The 20,984-nt window shown below is 48.0% G+C and overlaps 1 protein-coding gene across 1 annotated transcript in view; it reads left to right on the top strand.

The window, feature by feature from the left end:
- Window positions 1-8,724: 8,724 nt before the first annotated feature.
- The window catches only part of Bin3 (bridging integrator 3), a 42,210-nt gene continuing 29,950 nt past the window's right edge, over window positions 8,725-20,984 (top strand). Inside the window, exon 1 of the mRNA XM_051160785.1 lies at window positions 8,725-8,840. Within this exon, the coding sequence (XP_051016742.1) occupies window positions 8,833-8,840 (8 nt within the window). The 5' untranslated portion in view covers window positions 8,725-8,832. The remainder of the gene's footprint in view (window positions 8,841-20,984) is intronic.

Genomic DNA, 20,984 nt, shown 5'->3' on the forward strand with positions numbered 1-20,984 from the left:
GCCTGCCTCTCCCAAGTGCTGGGATTAAAAGGGTGCACCACACACCCAGCTTCAATGCGTCTTTATTATCCATGCAGCAAGTCTCTCCTTTCCATTCACGTCCTATTCTCAGGGTCTCTATAGGAATTTCGGCAAGGGTGACACCACCCCCACCCCCGACAGGCCTTCAAACAAAGCTCCCACAAATCTTGAGCCCTGCTTCCTTCTCCATCCAGCCCTGTTGTGGCTAGGGAAACACACAGATTAGACAGAAAAGCCCAAATCCCCTATAGGGGCAAGACACTGGGCTCTGCTGTACCCACTGGGTTCACGCAGTACCCTGGAGTTGGCAATGCCCTCCGCAATCCCCGCTACCGATGCTGCTGTGTGCATCTCAGGCTTATGCAGCCTCAATCTTTGCTCACACCCTGCACACACATGCACTCAGCAACTCCGGCTCTTCCTCCCCCTCTCTTCTCTCTCTGCACTGTGCCGCTAAGACACACCCTCGCAACCCACCAATCCCACCCCTGCCACTGTGCTCTTACAAGCCTCAGCTCCGAAACCTGCATTGGCTTCCTCCACCCCCCAAAAGGGTGAGCTCCCCAAGGCCCACAACACAAACATGCCTCTTTCCCTGACAGCCCTTACAGGGTCTTTGCTGGCTTCCCTCCCCTCCCCCTGCCACACACACACACCTTGCACCTGTCTGCTGCAGCCCCCTCACCTCCCTTTCCTTGAATGGAGGGAGAGGAGCAGCCTAAGGCCCCCACAACCCAGCCACCTCTCTCCGGCATCTGGTGAGAGGGACAGAAGAAGAACTGTGGGTTCTTTTCCATGAGACTCCTAGATTTTGTACCAAAATGCAGGGTGTGCTCTTGTTTGCATTTTTTTTTCTTTCCTTTCTGAAAATAACCATGAAACTACCATTTCCTCCTACTGCCTTTTTCCTATCTTATTTGGATTAGCAGGGCTGTTAGGAGAGGTGGTTGGGAGCCACTGACAGCCTCTTGCTTTGGCTCTGGTCTCCAAAACCTACAGGTGGCACCTGAGGAGGTGCATCTGTTGGGGAGAGTCCCAGGAGCAGACAGGCAAGAGTACAGATGCCAGTCAGCATGGTTCTCTGCTACCCTCTCAATAATGTTTAGGGAACCAGAATCAGTCCTGCCTGGCCTCCAACTTGTCAAGTATAAGGACAGCCCTGGTTGCCTGCAGCTAGTTTGAGGTCCTGGGGTCTAACACTTGAGGCCCTCCCTTGAAGTATAGGCTGAGAAACTGCCACAGATGCAGACTTGTCAAACTAGAGGAGTTAGTGAGTGGGAATCTGTGCTCACACAGGGAGAAATGCATGCTGAGTATATCATGAAGGGGCTTCTCTTTTTCATGTTTGGTTGCCCCTAGTGTCCCCTGTCCACTGCTGTTCTTAGACACCCATGCTGGTCACCAAGAAGCAGGTCTCAAAAGACGCCAACTTCAGGATCAGTCACCAAAGGAGCCTCTCTAGGCTCACTCACTCATCTTCAAGGCCATTCTCCTGAGGCGCAATGGACTCTCCCACCTCCCCTGTCCACAGTGAAGAGGTGCCAACCAGGCAGAACCTCAGGCTTCTCTGGCGTCTTAGGGAAACTGAGGTATAAGGGCAGGAGCAAGCACATTTTGCAGAAGGTGGAACAAATAAAAAATAGAGGGTGACATGCCAGGCCTCCCTGCTTTAAGCACAGTCCTACCAGATGCTCTATCCAATGTGCTCCGACTGCAGCTACCACCCCATCCCGTGTTGCCCCTGATGCCTGTAGGTTAAGCGGCTTTGCCCTGGCCTGAAAGGAACACTGAAAAATCTTCCCTGGAGCTGGGTGGTTGCAGTCCCATACAAGACCAAGGGTGGCTGAGGCTGAAAGCAGACTGATTGAGGACTGGAGTGTCATGGCCTGGGAGGACCATGGTGGAAGGCTGGGAGTCCTCAGCACCCTCGTCACCCTAGCTTGGACTCTCTTTCCCCATGCTAGCTATCTTCTATGAGGACCCAGTTAGTGCAGTGGGCCATCAAGCCAGGCACAGAGGGTAAGAGCTGGCCTGACTTGTTGATACCACTGGCTGCTGATCTACAGGAGTGAGACTTTTTCCAAGTGTCCCTCATCCAAGGCACCACTTTTCCACCTTGACCAGACTGAGTGGCATGTGCCCTGTCCAGTTGCTCTGGGATCAGCCTATGTCACTGAAGGTTCATCCCTTTCTCTGATAGTTCTAGACTATCCAAAAGACAGATGCTAGAGACGAAATACTCTCCCACCTTCACAGCCCATCCTGACACATCTACACCCCATGCCCCTTAGTCCTGCCCCTTCTGCTCCCAGGGAGGGGGACTCTTCTCTTCCCCCATTCCCAGCACCTGGCTCGGTCGCTGGGCTATTTGAGGCCCTCCTGGCCCTGTGGTGTAATCAGTGCCGGGGGATAATTGCCACCTGCCCTGCCAGTGTCTGGGGGCTGTCTCGTCCACAGCAACAGCAGGCAGACATGGGACAGCCAGGCCTGGAGCAAGGTCAAGTTAGGGCAGTCCTGCCCACATTCTGGTCAGCTTGCCACTTGGGGGACCTGCAAGGATTCCCTAGGAAACCAATGTAGGCTCAGCTGGGACATCCAATGGCTTTATCTGGGGGGCAGGGAGGGGAGGGAGGGACAGTCCAAACCACAAGCTATCTCCTGATATCATGGAATTCCATTGGCAAGCTGACCAATAGAAAGTACAGTCACCAAGCAAGAGGAACGCCACCTTGACTGTCAGCCCACCTTCTTCAGGATGCCGGCAAGGCTTAGTGAGATGGCATTTGAGAGTGAATCTTCCATAAATTCCACTTTTTAAAAAAATCCAAGGCAATTTAGACAGCCTAGGTTTAAATGCATGTTCTTCTCATGGTCAAGTCTATATAACCTTAAGTAATTAGTTCAACCTTAGTTTCTCCATCTACTAAAAAAAAAGGAGCTAAAGAAACTATCTTGCTGAACTGCTATTTGGGCTACATTATCTAATACATACAGAATGGTTTCTTTGCTTGGTGCTACCAAGACTCCCCCAATGGTAATTATGGTTATTGGGAACTGCAGGGGACAGAGCAGGGGTGGGGAGCCTCCCTACACCAGCCTAAAGAGACCCAGAAAAGCAAAACCCTGAGATACTCCTGGACACTGCCTGGCAACTGTGGGCCTGGCATTGAGGGACAATTTACAGCTCTCTTCCCTCTAGGATAGCAATTTTCAGCCTGTGAGTTGCAATCCTCTTGTGGGTCAAACAACCCTTTTACAGGGGTTGCATATCAGATATTTATATTATAATTCATAATAATAGCAAAACTACAGTTATATAGTGACTTTATGGTGGGGGCGGGGGGTCACCACAACATGAAGAACCGTATTAAAGGGTTGCAGCATTAGGAAGGTTGAGGACCACTGCTCTAGGAAAACTTGTTTCTACCTCCTTCAACCCTATTCACTGCAAAGAAATGCCTTGTAAGCTTTGGAGGTCAGAGAGCACATAACACTTGCAGATGTTAAATGTCCAAAAATGAATCTGTATTAGCAATGAGGTATAGCTGAAAGCCTGCTCCTGGGAGAAGTTGAACTAAGGTCCTGTGTCTGCCTTTTCCAGTATGACTAGCATTTAAAATGATGTGTATCCCCCAGTGCCTAATATTCATCACACAAATATCCATAGCCCTACTGTGTGAATGGCCACTCAGAACAACTTCTTTTCATAATGGGAGGAATAGGCTACAAATCTAGGCCAAGAGGCCAGAGCACCAGAGTCGGCTAATCCCTGAGGAAAGGCCCTCACCACAAGGCCCCAAAGCTGCCCTCTGGACCAAAGAGCCAAAGCAGGAGAATGGCCTAGGTTTCTAGCTTCCCATAAACAAGGTGGGGACAGAAAAAAACATTCAGGTAAGACCAGCCCAACACAGCAGATACTGCTGTGGGATCAGAAAAGTGAGGGTACTGGTACAGAGAGAATATGAGTGCTGGGTCTTCCTGACAGCAAATCCCAACTCCAGATGAAGTCCTCAGGGCCCCATCCAGGGACAGTTGTTTGTCCATCTTACTATGTCCCACCATAACAGCATTCCCACTAGGGTCCTCACCTCAGGAGCCATGTCTTTAGTGGTTTCTCTCAATTTCCCATTCCCAGTGTACTCTGGGCCTACCTGAGGAAATAGGCCACCCAGGGCCAGCTGGCCATGGCTTAATACCCTCCTGAAAGTTTGTCTACAGTGAGAACCTACTGCTGTGGGCTGGGCCCTACCTCAGGGGTCTCCCCTGCCCTCATCTGGCACCTCACCCTCCAGTGCCTGGGGGAATACATAGTCCAGAGGGGATTGTTTTGCATCCTGATATACTCTCTCCCTCTCTCTCCCTCACTCACTCATCTCTTCCCTAGGCCTGTGAGCTAATTGGAGAGAAGGAGGGGGAGGAGGGGGATGCTGCTTGCCTTCCCCGTTATCTGCAGCAATCCTGGGTGACTAATGCTCCCAGTTGGTGAAAAGGCAGTGTAATCAAAACACTTTTTTTTTTAGTCCTTAAAGTTAGTCATTCTTCCAGAGTGGAGGGAGGGAGGGGGGAGCCCACAGCAAGCACCATGAAATGCAAGCTGAGAGGCTCCCACTGCTGGGTGGAACCAAAGCATTGCCTCTGGTGGCTTCCTGCAGATCTAAGGTCGGGGACCTTCTCCTTAGGGCCCTGCCTAAGCTTCCTCTGTATACTCGTTTGCCCTTGCTTTCCTTGATATCTGGGTTATGGGCTTCCTGAAGGTCTTTCAGGCTGAGTCAGGAGTTGCCCTTTGCTCTCGCCCTGCCAGGTGCTGCCATCTGCTGGTGCCAACTTCCCAAAGGGCAAGAAGCATATTAAAGTGCTCTTTGTTCCAGCCTGGTCATGGCTGGCCCTTCAGTACTGAGGCTCCTTCTGACTCCAAATGCTGGGCTGAAACCTTACTGCACCTTGACAGATCTAAAGACAGCCAGGGCTGGCAAGAACTTTGGGAGTCATTGAGGAGAAGTGATACATTCAAGTGGCAATAAAGCAGAATCAGAGCTAAGTGGCCTAGGTTGGAACCTCTCCTTCATCACGCCATGACTGTGATTCATGCCTGTAAAGTGACAGCAGTGATAGTGCCATCTACCTCATAGCATTGCTGTAAGGATTAAACATTGGTTGCCTAGGATAGCACATGGCAACCAATAGTTCATTATTAACTCTTTGTTAAAATAACAAAATAAGATGGCACACATACCATCTTATCCCCTTTGCTTATTCATGGCAGACATTACTAATCAATCACAGAACGTCTTCACCGGTGGAAGAGTGAGTCCCCAAATCCTTCAATATAGTATTCAAGACCGAGTCTAATTTGACATATGGAATGACACTCATTTGCCATCCCTGATTTAGTCCAGACTCTTCACATTGTGGTCAGGACAGATGAAGCCCATTGGAAGAAATAACTCCCAACCCCTGTGGAAGCAGGGCCAAGGCCTGACAGGTGTTCCTAGTCCTGATTGCTGCTTGCCAGCCTGGATTCAGATATAACACTTCACCCTGACCTTTAAGTAGTCAGTGTGGGCTTTCCATCCTCCACACATTCTAACTCTGACATCTTCATCTTCTGCTATCCTGGCTTGCCATCCCATGTCCTTGGCTCTTGGCTTCTCAGGGAGCCCTGATATAGTGGTGCCCTCCTAAGCAAGTGCAAAGCAGGGAGAAGCAGGACAAAGAATCCATGGAGAATGCTGCAGGCCCGGGCCTTCATCTGCTTTGGGAGCCTCCATATAAGACTGGCATAGTGGAAGAGGTGGGCCAGCCCTAAACTTCATACGGGAAGAGCTGGGACAAAGCAGGACATGTCCTGAGGCAAGGCCTCACAGGGAGCATGTGTATATAAGCTTCTGAGCTAAAGACTCTGGGGAGAGGTCAAGGCAATACTAGAACAGTTCTTCTACAGTTTTGTTCATGAACTAGACCTCTGCCACCTGACGCCTGGGGAAGCAGCACTATTTACCAGGCATGCGATCAGGAGCATCACCTCTACCTGAAACGCCTCCACTCTCAGCTTCCACTTATAAGCCGACTCTGCTCCTTTCTATCCCTGAAGATCCAGGATCAACCTGTATTGTAGTGGCCTTTTGGTTATAGAAAGGCACAACATAGGTTCTAATCCTGCAGGCCACCATAGTGAGACATAGGCATGCGTTCCTGCACACAGCTACCTGGGGGAGGAATGCCACGCACAGGCAAGTTCACAGAGGGAGGCTTCAAGGTGTCCAGAACAGGCCTGACTGTCCACCCTCAGCCTAAGGCCCTGCTTGTGGCCAGGGATGAAGGCCATGTTAAGCTCAGAGACTTTGGGACATTTCCCAGACAGACCCTGGGAAAGCCAGCATTCTCCCCCAGTAACCTGGAGGGTCTCGATGATTACATTAGAAGTCTGAGGTGGATGGTAAACAAACAGCCTCAGTTAGGCCTCGGGCTAACTCATTTTGATTCATATTTCCCTTCACTCTCAGGCGTCAGTGATTGCTCAGACTTGCTCATTTCTCTGAGCTTGCCTCTCTGTTCAGGCCCTGTCTGCTCTATCCTATTTATTTTCCAAGGGCCTCTAGATCAGCAGTTCTCAACCTGTGGGTCACAACTCCCTTCAGACCTCAACTGACCCTTTCACAGGGATCGCATCTTGGATATCCTGCATATCAGATGTTTACATTACAATTCATAACAGTGGCAAAATTACAGTTATGAAGTAGCAACGAAAGCAATTTCATAGTTGGGGGGGTCACTACGACATGAGGAACTGTGTAAATGGGTCGCGGCATTAAGAGGGCTGAGAACCAATGTGCTAGAATCAATGTAACAGTACACTTGGAAACCGACTGAGGGGGACTTCCATCTTCCCTTCTGATAGGTGAGGAAGCAAGGCCCGGGGAAGGGAGGATTGTGACTTCTGTGAGATTGCCTCATACTGTCAAAGAGGGCACTAGCGCCCTGCGTTGTTCTTTAGTCCAGATCTCACCCATACTCATCCTTCAAAACGCATCTGCTACTCCAACCAACAGCTCCCAGACAGACTTCCCTTGGTGTACAACAGTGACCTAGGCTAAAACTTTTGGAAATATGTATCACTATGGGCAATGTCTGAGGGAGGAGGCTGGGTATGAGGAAGGAGGAAATGGGGCAAGAGCCCTCCACAGGTGTTGGAATACCAAGAGACCTATAAATACATCCCTCCCACTTCCATCCATCTCACTCCCATACAAAGAAAGCTGCAAGGACCAAGGCCCCGCCCACCCATGCTCTCTGCCTGGGTCTTCTGTTCTCTTCAAGACTGCTCCTGCTCTCACCTTTACTCAGGAAACACAGCATGGTGATGGGGCTGATCTGTGAGATGTCTTGAGGGCCTCACCTTTCTTGGAAAGCCTTTTAAAGCTAAACTATGAGCCATCCCTTGTTCCTCCTACTCAGAACCCCTGTGCCCTAGGAATTTGGGACTCGTTGTATATAAACTCTGCTCTAAGTCTTAGGAGCTTAGCTGCTGCCCAGACTGTGCCTGCAACACTTAAGGCCCACTTGAAGAAAGGGGCTTCCGAGAGAGAAGGTCAGGGGGTAGGATGGGTGTGGTTCTCACTGCTTGCTTTTTCTCTCATCTAAAACAGGAACCTGGGCAGAGAAACACAGTTCAGTACAGAACTCTAGGCAGTTTGTGGCACACTGGGGCTCTGAATTGCGAGGCCAAAGACAAATCTCGTTTGCTTAGATCTTGTTCTTCTAAAACACCATGTACTAGGGCCTCCTAACAGGCTGTCCAGCAGCTTGTTCTGCCTCGTCCTGTATCATTATTATTATTACCATTATAACTGTTTTTACTTCTCCCAGCAAGACAGTAGCTCTGGAAGGGCTTAGGGACAAGATCAATACTCCTTATCAAGGCTGTATCCGTGTCACCCCACCCCCGCCCCACCTCCACCTTACCCACCCCCGTCCCAGGTTACTAGAGTACCTGACAGATTTTTGTTACGTGAAGGACTAGAACTTGGAATCTTTCCTAGCAATGTTGCGTACCTCTCCATACACACACCCTCCTCTTTTGTTGTTGTTGTTCAGTGAGTTTTTGGTGTGTTGTTTTGTTTTGAGGCAAGAACTGATGATGAGTCCCAAATGGGCCTTGCATTTGCTATGCAGTCAGTACTAGTCTCGAACTCATGGCCCCCTCCATGTCTCAACCTCTAGAGTGCTGAGAATACCAGGGCTCTCTGCTCCTTCCCTCATTGAATAGCTTCATAGAATATTCCACCCTGGAAACAGTTCCAACTCGTCTTCCATTTGATCCCTGAACCATCTTGAAAGGGGAAAAAAACAAACCAACAACCGCCTCCCCCACCCCACCCCCACCCCCCGCCGCTTGTTTACTGTAGCAGGTGATGCATATGAAACCTGAAGTATTTTATAGAGTACAGCGCAAACGTAAGTTTCCCTTCTAGTGCGTCTCCTCTAGCTCTTTCCCCACGATAGTCGTTGCTTGAATCTCTGGGTTAGAAACCCCATATCAGACAGAGAAACTGCGGAGACTAGCCTGAGAAGGGCTCTATGCACACAGCCTCACCGCCTGCCCCAGGCGCCTCCAGTAATCTGTAAATAAAACTCCTCCTCAAATACCTAGAGAACAAAGTGTTAACTCATGGACCCGCCTTCTTTCCGCCTCTTCCGGGCAGAGGGGAGCGGGTCCTGCATCACTTCCTGGAGACTGACCGAATCCGGAAGTGATCCTCGAGAACCGACTTTTTGCAGAGGAACCCCGGCAGTCGGCGTGGGTTTGGGACCATGAGCTGGTGAGTGAGGTCGGCAGGCGTCGTCTGGAGCCAGAGCGGCCCGACGGCCCCGCTCCTTCCCGAGAGGTTCCGGGAGCCTCCTCCGTGTCCTCCCGGAGGCTCTATCTCTCGGCGGGACTCCCGGGAAGACGGGGTGGAGGATTCCTTAGCCTGGGAACCCGCGTCTGATCCTGTTGCCTGAGCTCTGTCTCATCGCGTTTCCTTCCAGCTCCTTGGTGTGAAGTCTCTCTTCTCCTCTCTCAAATACCCATTGCAGTGGAGTCAATGTCTTCCTTCGCTCCGGTGGGCATCCCGCGCCTGTCCGCTTCTGAGTTGTATCCATCACTGAGGCAGTGTAGGCATAGGTCTCTGGTCAAAAAACCAGCTGTTCTCAGGCAACTGGAATAGCACCATCTAAAAGTCTTCAAACGACAACATTCTTTTTCAAAGTTTAAAAGTTGATTCTCACATGGAAAGGACCAGAATTGCACATCACACCCCGTTTTAATGTGTGATTGGACTGTCTGAATCTTTCCAAGGCTATGACCCACTTGCCCTTCCTCTGAAATAGACAGCTTAAACTTTGTGGGGACTGGCAAACCAAGGAGCCATAGAGCAGTAGTCTTACTACAGTTGCAGGTGGTGAGGCGCACAGGGTGGGTACTTCCTAATGTTTGTGATTGGCTTATTGTGGAAGGTCCTCTTTTTCCCAAAAGCCAGTCCGTATTTATTTGCTGCTCTGATTGTGTGTGTGTGTGTGTATACACACATACATGTGTATATGAAAAAAGCCATAGATTTCCTACCTTCCTAGGACTTATTTAAAGGCTGCCCATATCAAGAACTCTACAATTAGGCCCAAGAACCTGTGTGTCCACAATCCCCGATCTCCCAACTGTTTACAGTGCATTTGTATGAATAAATTGGTCTCCAGAGGAGTAAGAGATGAATCAACCCCTTTTAGACCCCGAGGTCTATTAATGTAGAAGCCATACTTGCTCAGAGGCCAGCCTGTTATGCAAAATAACTGCATGGTAATCAGCTGTGAATGAATGAAATTAGCTAGACACCCTCTGAGAAGGCTTTCACGCTTGACCACCAGCGGAGACCAAGCTTTGGCCCCAAGCAGCTAGCGTCAGTCAACGTCAAGGATAGCTCTCTAATGTACAATGTGCAAACCATTTCTGCCTGTTCCTCCACCTGCTTTCTCAGACTGAGATTAACTTGTGGACAAATGTCAGGGCAGCCGGAGAAGCAGGGACCAGGTGCCCCCTATAATGCTCTAATAAGCCCCGGCAGGAGCTACTCATTTCTCCTCAACCGCTTGCTCCAAGAGGCCAACGACAGAAGGCTGGAACCGCCGCCCCCCCCCCCCCCCCCCCCCACCAAAGCTAACTTCCTTAGCTAGTGACAGGTCAAGTGGCACTTCTTCAATTCTCTTTCCTAAAGGGATTGTTTCTTTTAAGCATCAGTCTGTGTCCTCCCAGCCTGTTGATGGTAGAAGTCATCTTGATTTGCGCACCTTGAATCTTCGAGCCTCTTAATAGAAAGCAGAAAGTACATGTGCTTTCTGCTTAGACTGGCATTTATAATTTTTTTTAAAAAATGGATTTTTTTTTTCCCTTTCACTAATTGGGCAGAGACCACTAGAGGTATCCATTTTATGGGGGAGCTCAGGCAAGTTGTTTTCATTTGTCTCTCAGAAAGTTTCCCTATTTTTTTTTTCCTGAAAAAACAAAAACAAAAACAAAAAAACTAGCTGCCTATTTCCTGAAGCCCATCAGGTTGGAGAGAATTGTAACTGGCAGCAACTAACAGGAGTTGAGGTTTTCATGAACTAATTTGCCAACACAAGCACATCTTTCGTACCTCCTTGGATTGAGGGTCACGACCAAAAGGGTGGCTTTGTCCCCGGAGGATGAGATTCTTTTCTCTTCCTGCTTCGAGGGCTTCTACGTCATCTCTTGCGTGGACCCTGACCCTCTCTCCCAGAGAGGGGACCAACACCAGCGCCTGAGCACACAATCGCACTCAGTTCCTAGCTCAATGGCTGGCAAAGGAACGAGGGTTGGGTCCTTCTGATTCACTCCCAGTGTGGTTTTCCTGCTCCTAGAATGAATCCATCCATTCATCTGAGACTGGAATTTTCACTAGGAGAAGAGACCAGAGTGACGTAGAGCCATCATGGGAGGCTGATGCCCAAGGTCAAGTTCACCAAGTACATCGACTGTGCCAAGCATAGTTAAATAAGGCCCGAGGCTACGGTGGCCCATGGTGCCCAAAGGGCAGCCATTGTTCTGGACTAGGCTGTACTTTCAAAATGTCACAGTGAGAAATGTCCAATATTGATGCCCTTTGCACACTGTGGACTTTGCGTGAAGAGTAAGAAGCCTTTGTTTTCTGCTTTCACTGTGCAGGCAGCCCGAAGAACCCCTGTTTATTTAGTGAGTACCTGCACTACCACCCACTCACCCACCATTAGCCTTCCAGCAAGGCAACCCAGTGATCTGTCCTATTAAGAAGAAAGCATTGTATATTTGCCTCTCAGAGCACTAATTCACTTCTTGGCCCCAAACCAAATGTTCCCCCCCCACACCAACTTCTCCCTCCCCCTGCCCCCTCCCCACACCTATTTCTGCCTAAGTGTGTGATCAGTATGATATATAGAGAAAATTGAGCACAACTGAGAGTGATTTCCAGGTGTGGTGGCACACGCCTTTAATCCTAGCACTTGGGAAGCAGAGACAGGTGGATCTCCATGAGTTCAAAGCCAAACTGGTCTACATAGTAAGTTCCAGGCCAATCAGGGATACATAGTGAGACCCTGTATCAAAACCAGACAAGAATAATGACTTTAATCTAGCTGTCTCCAGGAACTGTACCTTTCCCTGGATCCACATACCTCAATAGTCTGAGGCTTAGATGATGAGAGGGGAGGGGTGCTGGAGGCTATTTGAGGAGGTAGGGGAATTAAAGGTAATAGAAGTAAAGTCGGGCTAAGATGACAAGTACTTGGTTCACGTCCAGGTTCTGTTGCCCACAGAGTGGCTTTTCCAGGTCTTGTTGGTCAGCCTCTCCGGGTCTTGTTTTCTCCCTCTGTAACATGGAGTAGATACTCTGCCACTGGAGTCTGCTGCTAAGCATAAAGACTGGACGCCCCTTTGTGACGCCCTTCCTCCTAGATAGATATCTGTCCGACTCAGGCCGCAGGGCATTTGGAAGGTAAATAACTGATGGACCTCAGGCAGGGTGTCTGGTAGGTTGGGTGTCAGTAAATGCCTTTTCCTCTTAAGACCTCTTTAAGTCCTGATGGTTTTATGGTGCTATCTAGTGTGACACACACACACACACACACACACACACACACACACACACACACACACACGGGTGATACCCAACCAACATCTTTTGATCAAATGCCGTTAGACAGTGACAGTTTACAAGGGTGCTAAGTGTGGAAGGGCATTTGGAAGGCTGTAAGAGCCAACACTTGCCTTTGTAAGTGCCTGGGAAGTACTGAGGTTACATGTCAGGATGATGTCAGGAACAGCTCCAGGCAGATTTTAATTGAACTTTGACCTAGCAAGTGGCTGCTGTTTCCATGGGGGAATGGAGAAAGAGGTCCAGGTGAAATGAAGAGAATGGGAAAGGTGACTGGAGAAGGTAGACAGAGGGCATGTGGTAGGAACAGTCAGCAGGGAGGCCAGCACAATAAGTAAAGGTTGGACAGAGGCTTCACTGGTGGGAGTTGGCACTCTCGTTTGGAGTCACTTTTTGTACTGTTGTCAATGCCCTGCTGAGGAATTGAAACTGAGCCTGGCCTTTGGGAAACTGAAGGCTTTTAAGCAGGGAGGTAATAGAGCAAGAGCAATGGTTTAAATTACTGTACCTGTGGCCTGCAAAGCTCAGAAAAGAGAAGGAGTGAAATCATGAAAGCCACCTTGGATGGCATCTTCCCAACAGTTTTATTGCAGTTTACAGTTAGAAATGCCTGCATGTACGTGCATGCATGTCTTACTGGCCTGGCGGGCGATCGCTAACAAGGCTAGGTTGACTGGCCAGCAAGCCCCAGAGATCCACCTGTCTCCATTTCCCCAGTGCTGGGATTCCGAGCACTGTCTACCTTACCCAATGTTTTACATGTGTGCTGAAATTTAAGATCCAGTCCTAACCAACTGAGCCATCCCTTGCATCTTAGAAATACCTTTGATATTTCTAAATATTGCACATGGACACACACAGTATATGTGATACACACACACACACACACACACACACACACACACACACACACACACACATATTAGTATTCTAACACCTAGTAGTTCTCTTTCATGTTTTAAAGAATGAGTCATCTCTATTGGTTTATGGCTACTTTTTAATATAGCCTGAAATCTGGCAAGGCTGAGCATCTTTCTTTAGGCTTCCTATTCTGGAAAGTGACAGTGATGGACAAGAATTCTTTACAGCCACCCTTCTGTATTTCTTCTCTCTTTTCTTTTTCCTCCCCTTCCTCTCTCCCTCACCTTGTTTTTTAAGACAGGGTCCCAGCACACATGTATATCATATATTTTTAGTATATATGTCTATATAATGTGTCACAGTTTAAATTGATCTCTGTACCCTGGGTTAGAACCTAGCACCTCAAAAAGCCATTTGATAGGTATTTTGCATGGCTTGCAGTTTGAAAGCTGACGGTGCAAGAGCGTGATCACAAATGTCCACACTACTGGTGTTTATTTGGCTGGTTTCATTAGGTTATAACACCTTGACTAAAAATAGAATTTGTCAGAGAGGGGGTGCTAGGGAGGTAAGTCAGTGAGTGGCAGAGCACTACCTTAGCATGCCAAAGGCTCTAGGTTCAGCCCCCGGTACCAAAGGAGAGACAGAGACAGCACAGCGGAAGGAGGGGGAGATGGGAGGGAAGAGGGGAGAGAGAGGAGAGATACAGAGGGGCAGCTGTAAAGATTGCTTCCCCATCGCTGTCACATTCCAGGAAAGGACACCTATACAGAGATGCTCAGCCTTGCCAGACTTCAGGCAAACATTACATCAACAGTGCCCTCTCACAGTCACCAGAGGGACAAAAAGTGTCTGATGGTGAGGAGTAGTGGGAACTCACTTGGGGGTTGGGGGTTGGAGGGGCAAATTGGACTCGGTAGCACCTGGGACAGTGGTGGCCACAGCAGCCAGGACCCCAGATGAGCCACGTGCCAGAAGCCAGCTTTGTCACGGTAACTGTCCAGCAACTATGCTACATGTACGAAGTGAAGTGATACGTCAAATAAGCAAGATAGCCAGACATAGTGCCGAGGCAGGGGCATCACGAGTTTGATACCAGCCTAGGTTACAGATCGAGAACCTGCCTCAAAAAATAAATTAAGTGAAGTATAGGTCTGTATATGAACATGGGGTGAGTGGCAGAAGTATACTGCTGAGTGGAAAAGCTGGCGGCTCAGTGACACTGCGCTGCTTATGTCAAGGAAAATGATACTAGGTTTTGCTTATGGATACATGTAGTGGAAATACAGAAAGAAAATACAAAATCCTGGGTTCAGAGTGGTGACTCTAGGGTAACAAGAAGGACAGGAAAGGGGTGACTCCTTGGGGAGCTTCAGCAGTGGCTGGACAGTTGCGCACCCGCTTTCCCTGCCTTCACGACTTGCCAATTACAATGAGAATAGATGGTGACCTGTCTGTCAAGCACTAGAAGTTTCTTAGATTATCATCACCAAACACCTTGGTTTTCTATCTTCTCCTGTCTTGGCTTTTTAAGCACATGTCAGCCTCTGAGCTGCTAGCACAAATCCTCATACAGTGTAGGGAGAAATCCCCACAGGGTTGCGAGCCGAGGGATATCTTGACCCTGTTTGTGGTACAGTCTGCTACAGGACAGCTGCTTGCCTCAAGAGCAACACATACGTTTTCTGACCCCTCCTCCAGTATTTTTATTTCTGTCACTTTGTGCAGCCCTCCCTCTAGGCCTTAGTTTGGTCTTCACCACAGTACCACTGCCACCGCTGTCCCAGCAAATCGCTCCATACCACTTACGGCGTGGCAGGAGCTGTTTCAAGCATTGACTTCATTCACTTCTCACCCTCAGCAGCCCTATAGGATAGGCAGATGCAGCTGGGCATGGTGGCACACGCCTTTAATCCCAACACTCGGGAGGCAGGTGGATCGCTGTGAGTTCGAGGCCAGCCTGGTCTACAAAGTGAGTCCAGGACAGCCAAGGCTACACAGAGAAACCCTGTCTCAAAAAAACAAAACAAACAAACAAAAAAAAATGCTAGGCAGATGCTTGCCCTATTTTATAGGGAAGGAAACCGAGGAAATTGCAGTAACTGGTGTGGCTGTCACAGCTGGTGGTGGCCACAGCCAGGATTTGAACCCCAGCCTCCGCCAGCGCCACCCCTGTGAAGTGCAGGAGTAGAGGACCTGATGTGAGTTGACAAATCAGAAGCATCTCACACAGACTCTGGCCACAGTAGGCTCTTAGTAAATGCTCGCTTTAATTAGTGGCACCCTTATTTACACGACCTAACACCATGTCATTCATTCTGTCCCCTATTCAGAGGGCAGCCTGGGGAACAGCGGGAAGGAGGGATCACAGCTGAGCCGGTGGATTGTCCTGGTCCCACTTACAATCAGCCAAGTCACAGAGTCATGCTTTTTATTTTTAGTTATGCACACACCCTCTTCAAACGAATGGTGGGTCTGGGGTCGTGTTCTAGGCTCTGTGGTGTAGGATGCAGCTAGTTCGTGTCAAGCGTAGCCAGGACGGGAGGCGGTGGTTGTAGGCATTGAGGTGGATGATGTCAGCCCAGATTGTGACCCTCTGGGGGAGTCAGTCGTGCCCTTCCTCAGGGTGACCTTTCTCTGGCCTTCAGCAGAGCAGCTAGAAAAGATAGATCCATTGAGCACCTGTTCCAGCAGTGTCACGTGACTCCCTAAACCCTGCCTGGCCCTGACCCAGGCCCTGGCCCTCTACTTTTCTGCTTGTTAAGGTGCTGGTGGCCTTGTGGGCCTTAGACTGAAGCAGGCAGGACTCCAAAGACAGTTGCTGAAGGATGGGGGCAGGGCCAGTGCTAGCCCACTGGGGAAGCTGCTGCCTCACGCCCACCTTCCTCTCTTGCCCAGACAGTGACTCAGGCCCAGACCACTCCCTGGGGAGCCAGGGTTTCAGCCACTATCAACCACCGCCCACTCTTGCTCAGCCCTCTTTTCTTCTCACCCCCACCCCCCACCCCAGCTCTGTGAGTCTCTTGCCCAGCTGGAGATATCAAAAGGTACAGACCAGGGAGCCTGAATCATTCTGGGGTTTCTCTCTACCTACCGGCCTAGATTCCCAGTTACTAGAAACACATTTTGGAAAGGGCAGGTGAAGCCAAAAGAGTGAGCAAGAGGTTTGAGCTCCGGCTGTTGCATAGAATGAGCGAAGAGGGGGGTGCTCCCAAGAAGGCAGGGATTGAGTGATGTGCTGGGGTGACCCGGGGGATCCCTACCCAGCCACCATCTGGATCAGCCTGTTGTCTCTGCCCCTGCAGTAGAGGCGGGTGAGGAAACAAAAGATTGAGAAACCTAGCAAATGGAGGGTGAAAAAGAGCCATTTTGTAAATAGATGTTACACAAGAGCAGGAACTTTTTTGGAAGGTTTTACTGAAACAGAATTAGCCAACTGGCATCGTGCTGCTAATAGAGATATTTACTGTTTGAAAGAAGTATATTTGTAGCTTTGGAGAACATCCTGTTGACTTTTCTTTATTGTGAAAAAAAAAAAAAAAAAAAGGATCCTTTCCCTCTTACACACAGAACTTGTTTTTTTGTTTGTTTTGTTTTGTTTCTTTCTGAGGTGAGGCATGTTGGAGGTTGAGGAATGTTTTCTCCATTCTGTTCCTGAGACCAAAATATCCCTTCCCCTGGCCTCTGGGTCTGTGTTTATAGAGTGGCCAGCAGCACTGAGGAGCGACTCACGTTCTAGAGCGGGAGCCATAGCCTCTTGCTTTCTTCCAGGACATAGGAGCTCTTGAGGTAGCAAGCCCTACTTTCTCTCTGAGCTGCTGCTGACTTCTCCGGTCCCCAGGGGAGACCAGGAAAAAAGCTGGGACAGGAGGAACAAGAAGCCCCACTGGCCTCCTTGCCCGGGAGGACCACAAGCCTCCTGTGACCCAGCAGCACCCCAGCTGTCACTCATGCACACTGCCACTCCTCAGTGCAGCTGAAGAAGCAGAGCCTGGTGAAGTGTAGCTGGGCTACAGGTTTCTTTTCCATCGTGTCCCTCCTTGCCACCTTCCACTGCCCCCTGGGAGTATGCCCATGTCAGTGCCAAGGAGTGTCCCATCTGTCCCTGGTTTCTAGTCATTTCCTGAGCATGATGGGTTATATCAGAAATTATCCCAGGACACTCCTCTCCCTTCATAGCATCCTCAAAAGCTCCTTAGAATCCCTTGCCTTGGGGACTGGAGGGATGGCTCAGTGGTTAAGGGCAGTTGCTGCTCTCGCAGAGGAACTGAGTTCAACTCCCAGCACTAAAGTGATGCCTAACCACCACCCGTAGTTCCACTTCCAGATCTCTGACACCCTCTTCTGGCTTCTGCAGGCACATGATACGCATGCACACCTGTAGCATTAACACTCATACACATAAAATTAAAACTATATGTTTTCTTGACTCAAGCTCTGGTAACTTCTCCAAGCTTTGCTAATGGGGACAGAGGCCAACTCTGATCTGCCGCTGGCTCTTGGCATTCCTTGTCAGTTTGGTTTTGATCATACATCAGACTTGGGAGCCCTTTTTTGTTCTTTATAAAATCTTGTCTAAGAGTGCATGTGGTGGGGGAGGGGTGGTTTGTATGTTTTTCAAGAATTCTAAATCATAGTACGGTAGTTTGCAGGACCTAAGTGTTGGACAGTACCTTCCTTTTTGCCTATTCAGTTACTCTTTCATCACTGTGGGATGAAATAAGAGGTCCATGAGGTCACAGCGTGGTTTTTCCTTATTTGTCCTAACGTCTCCAGAACCCAGCATAGCACTCGGCACAAAAACTGGCCCTTAGTAATGATGCACTAAACAGTCACCAGAAAGGCTGAGAGCATCACATGGTGTCTAAAACAGCACCTGCCAGGGTTGCAGAGAAGGAACGCGTTCAGGCCCTGTCTTTGATAAGCTATGGATCATGATCGGAAAGCACGATGTAGACTCATAGAAGTTAATTAGCCTGTACCCTTTGCCAAGCAGAAGACTTCAGTGATGACAGGATGGTTCAGTGTTAGGAAGTGCATTTGCTCACTTTATCACAGTGTTGTGTCACAGCAGAGTAAGCTGCTCACCCAGATGTGTGCTACCAAGACATTGGCTTGCCAGAAACACAATTTTTGTCTTGTAGTAATCTAGGAACAGAAAGCTACTTCCCTGTTTTCAGGCTTTCTGGCCCAAGTCAGTGACTCCCTTCATATTTCTCAGTGAAAGATCAAATGCAAAGACATCTTATTCTTACCAAAAAAAAAAAAAGACTTTTAGTTAACACAGTAACTAGACAAGAAGGTATAGGTTCAAGTGTTACTAAACAAAAGGAACAGTTTATCTTTATTTTCTATCTATTTGGAAACCCTAACTGATCTCCCTTCTACAGTTGAATTTCATAGGCTATATAGGTTAAGTATGTAGGAATGATGGGGGATTGCAAGGTCAGTGTATCCAGAAACATAAAATGAAAAAGATTGTCATTTCATAGGATTAAAAAAAAAAATTAACCACCATAGGACATACCTAAGACATATAGAGCTAAAATGTTTACATTTAAATATTACTTTGAGCTCTTAATAGCCAACAAAATAAATGTAGAGACCCTATTTAAGAAAGAAAGGGAAGAGCTAGGTGTGGTGGTGCACACCTTTAATCCCAGCACTCGGGAGGCAGAGGCAAGCGGATCTCAGTGAGTTTGAGGCCAGCCTGGTCTTCAAAGTGAGTCCAGGACAGCCAACGCTACACAGAGATATCCTGTCTCAAAAAGAAAAAGAAGAGGAGGAGGAGGAAGGAAAGAAGAAAGAAAAGAAAAAAGAAAGAGGAAAAGAAGAAAGAGAGGGAGGGGGAAGTAAAAGAAACAAAGAAGAATCAAGTCTTAAGACTAAGGGACACAATAAAAAGACTTGAGTGAGCAGATTGCAGTATTGCCACCCTAAGGGTAACCTACGTGTCTATGGATGTAGGTTCTTCACACACTTAACGGCCTATGAGTTTGATACATCTCTAATGATATTAAATATATATTTATAGGCTTTTAGCGTGGAGGGAGGACACAGCCGATGATTCATCTTGAATAATAAAACAAAAATAGCCCTAAATATTACCTGGAAAAGTCATGCAATGAAAAGGAATTAATTTTGCTGGATGTTAAAAAGAGTTTTGTAACCCTAAATATAGTTAAGCCCATATTATTTATCTGTGATTTAAAAAAAAAAAAAAGACTTAAGTCATGCATGGTGGTGCATGCCTGTAATCTCAGCACTTAAGGGACTGAGGCAGGAGGATTACTATGAATTTAACGTCAGCCTGTGCTATAGAATGAGTTCTAGGCTAATGTAGGCCGCAGAGTAAGAACCCTTCTTAAAAACAAAAAAACAAAAACAGAAACCATAAACACACACCAAAAGAAGATCGTATAGTACATGTTCATGTGTGTATGTCAGGGCCAGAAACAGCCCCAGCTGTTGTTCCCCTCCCACAGGCGCTATGTACTTTGTGTTCTGAGGTAGGATCTCACCAGTCCAGAACTCCAAGTAGGCTAAGCTGGTCAGTCAGGAAGCCCTGGAGAGTCTACCTGTTTCCAGCTCTGGGATCATAAATTATAAGCATGTGCCAGCACACCTAACTTATAAAAAAGATAAAATTTAATTCCTGTTAAAGCAACTGTTTAGCCACACACTTAAAATAAATTATAAATGTATATAAGATATAAGAGTAAAAAATAGAGCCAGGTGTAGTGGCGCAGGCCTTTAATCCCAGCACTCAGGAGGCAGAGGCAAGCGGATCACTGAGTTCAAGGCCAGCCTGGTCTCCAAAGTGAGTCCAGGACAGCCAAGGCTACACAGAGAAACCCTGTATCAAAGAAAAACAAAACAAAACAACAAAAAAAAGAGTAAAAAATAAACCACTAAAATTCATATGGAAAGAAAGGGGACACGGAGTAATCAATAATCTTCAGAGCAAAATTGAAAGGCTCACCTTTCTCAGTCTTAAAGTGTACTCCAAAGCTCCAGTAAGATAGGATGGCGTGCCACGTGGACTAGTGGAATAAAATCGAGGGTCTGAGTTATGCCTTTGCATTTGCGGCTAGTTGGTATTTTCACATGGATGTCAAGACAATGTAAAAACCAGTCCTCCCAACAAACTGCTGAGCTAGTGAGACAGCATTTGGAGAGAAGTAAGCTGCACCATACCATCTACAAAAATTAACTCAAAATCCATCAAAGGCCACTAGTGTGAGAGCCCAGGTATAAAGCTCTTATAAAAAAGCATAGGAATACATCCTACAGCACTGAATTTGGCAAAAGATGCTTAGACATGACAACAAACAAGCATGAACAGCAAAAGAAAAAATAGATAAATGGAGCTTTATCAGAATTTTAAACTTTCCTTCTTTAAAGCATTTATTCAGTTACATGTTTAAAATGAATCCACAAATGAGAGAAAATGTTTATCAGCTATGTATCTGGTTAAGAACTTACACCTAGAGTGTAAGCCAGCCTCTCACAACTTAACAGGAAGAAAGAAAGCCCAGTGTGTGTTTCTCCAGTGGTAAAGCATGTAACCAGTGAACACATGAGAAGATGTTCAGCGTCATGAGAAAGATGCAAATCAAAGCCACAATAAAATACTACCTCACACCCACCTGTATGGGAGGGAAAAAAGCCAGACCCTAAACTGGCCTTGGGCAATACCAAGAACCATTGACCTTCAATTACAGAACCTCAAAAGCTCAGCAGCTGGCAGCTCTGAGAGCCTCTGAGTAGGGTGAAGCTGGGCCCAAGGCCAGGCTTAGATGAAAGATGCTTCTAAGTAAGTGTAGAGCCCAGCCAGCTCCCTGCTCTGTCCTAGCAGAAAGACAAAGGGCTCCTCCTCCAGACAGCTCTATATAGGGGACATACTGGTAGACTTATTCTGTG

This window comes from Acomys russatus, chromosome 18 (genome assembly GCF_903995435.1).
Source record: "Acomys russatus chromosome 18, mAcoRus1.1, whole genome shotgun sequence".
In the NCBI taxonomy this organism is placed as follows: Eukaryota; Metazoa; Chordata; class Mammalia; order Rodentia; family Muridae; genus Acomys; species Acomys russatus.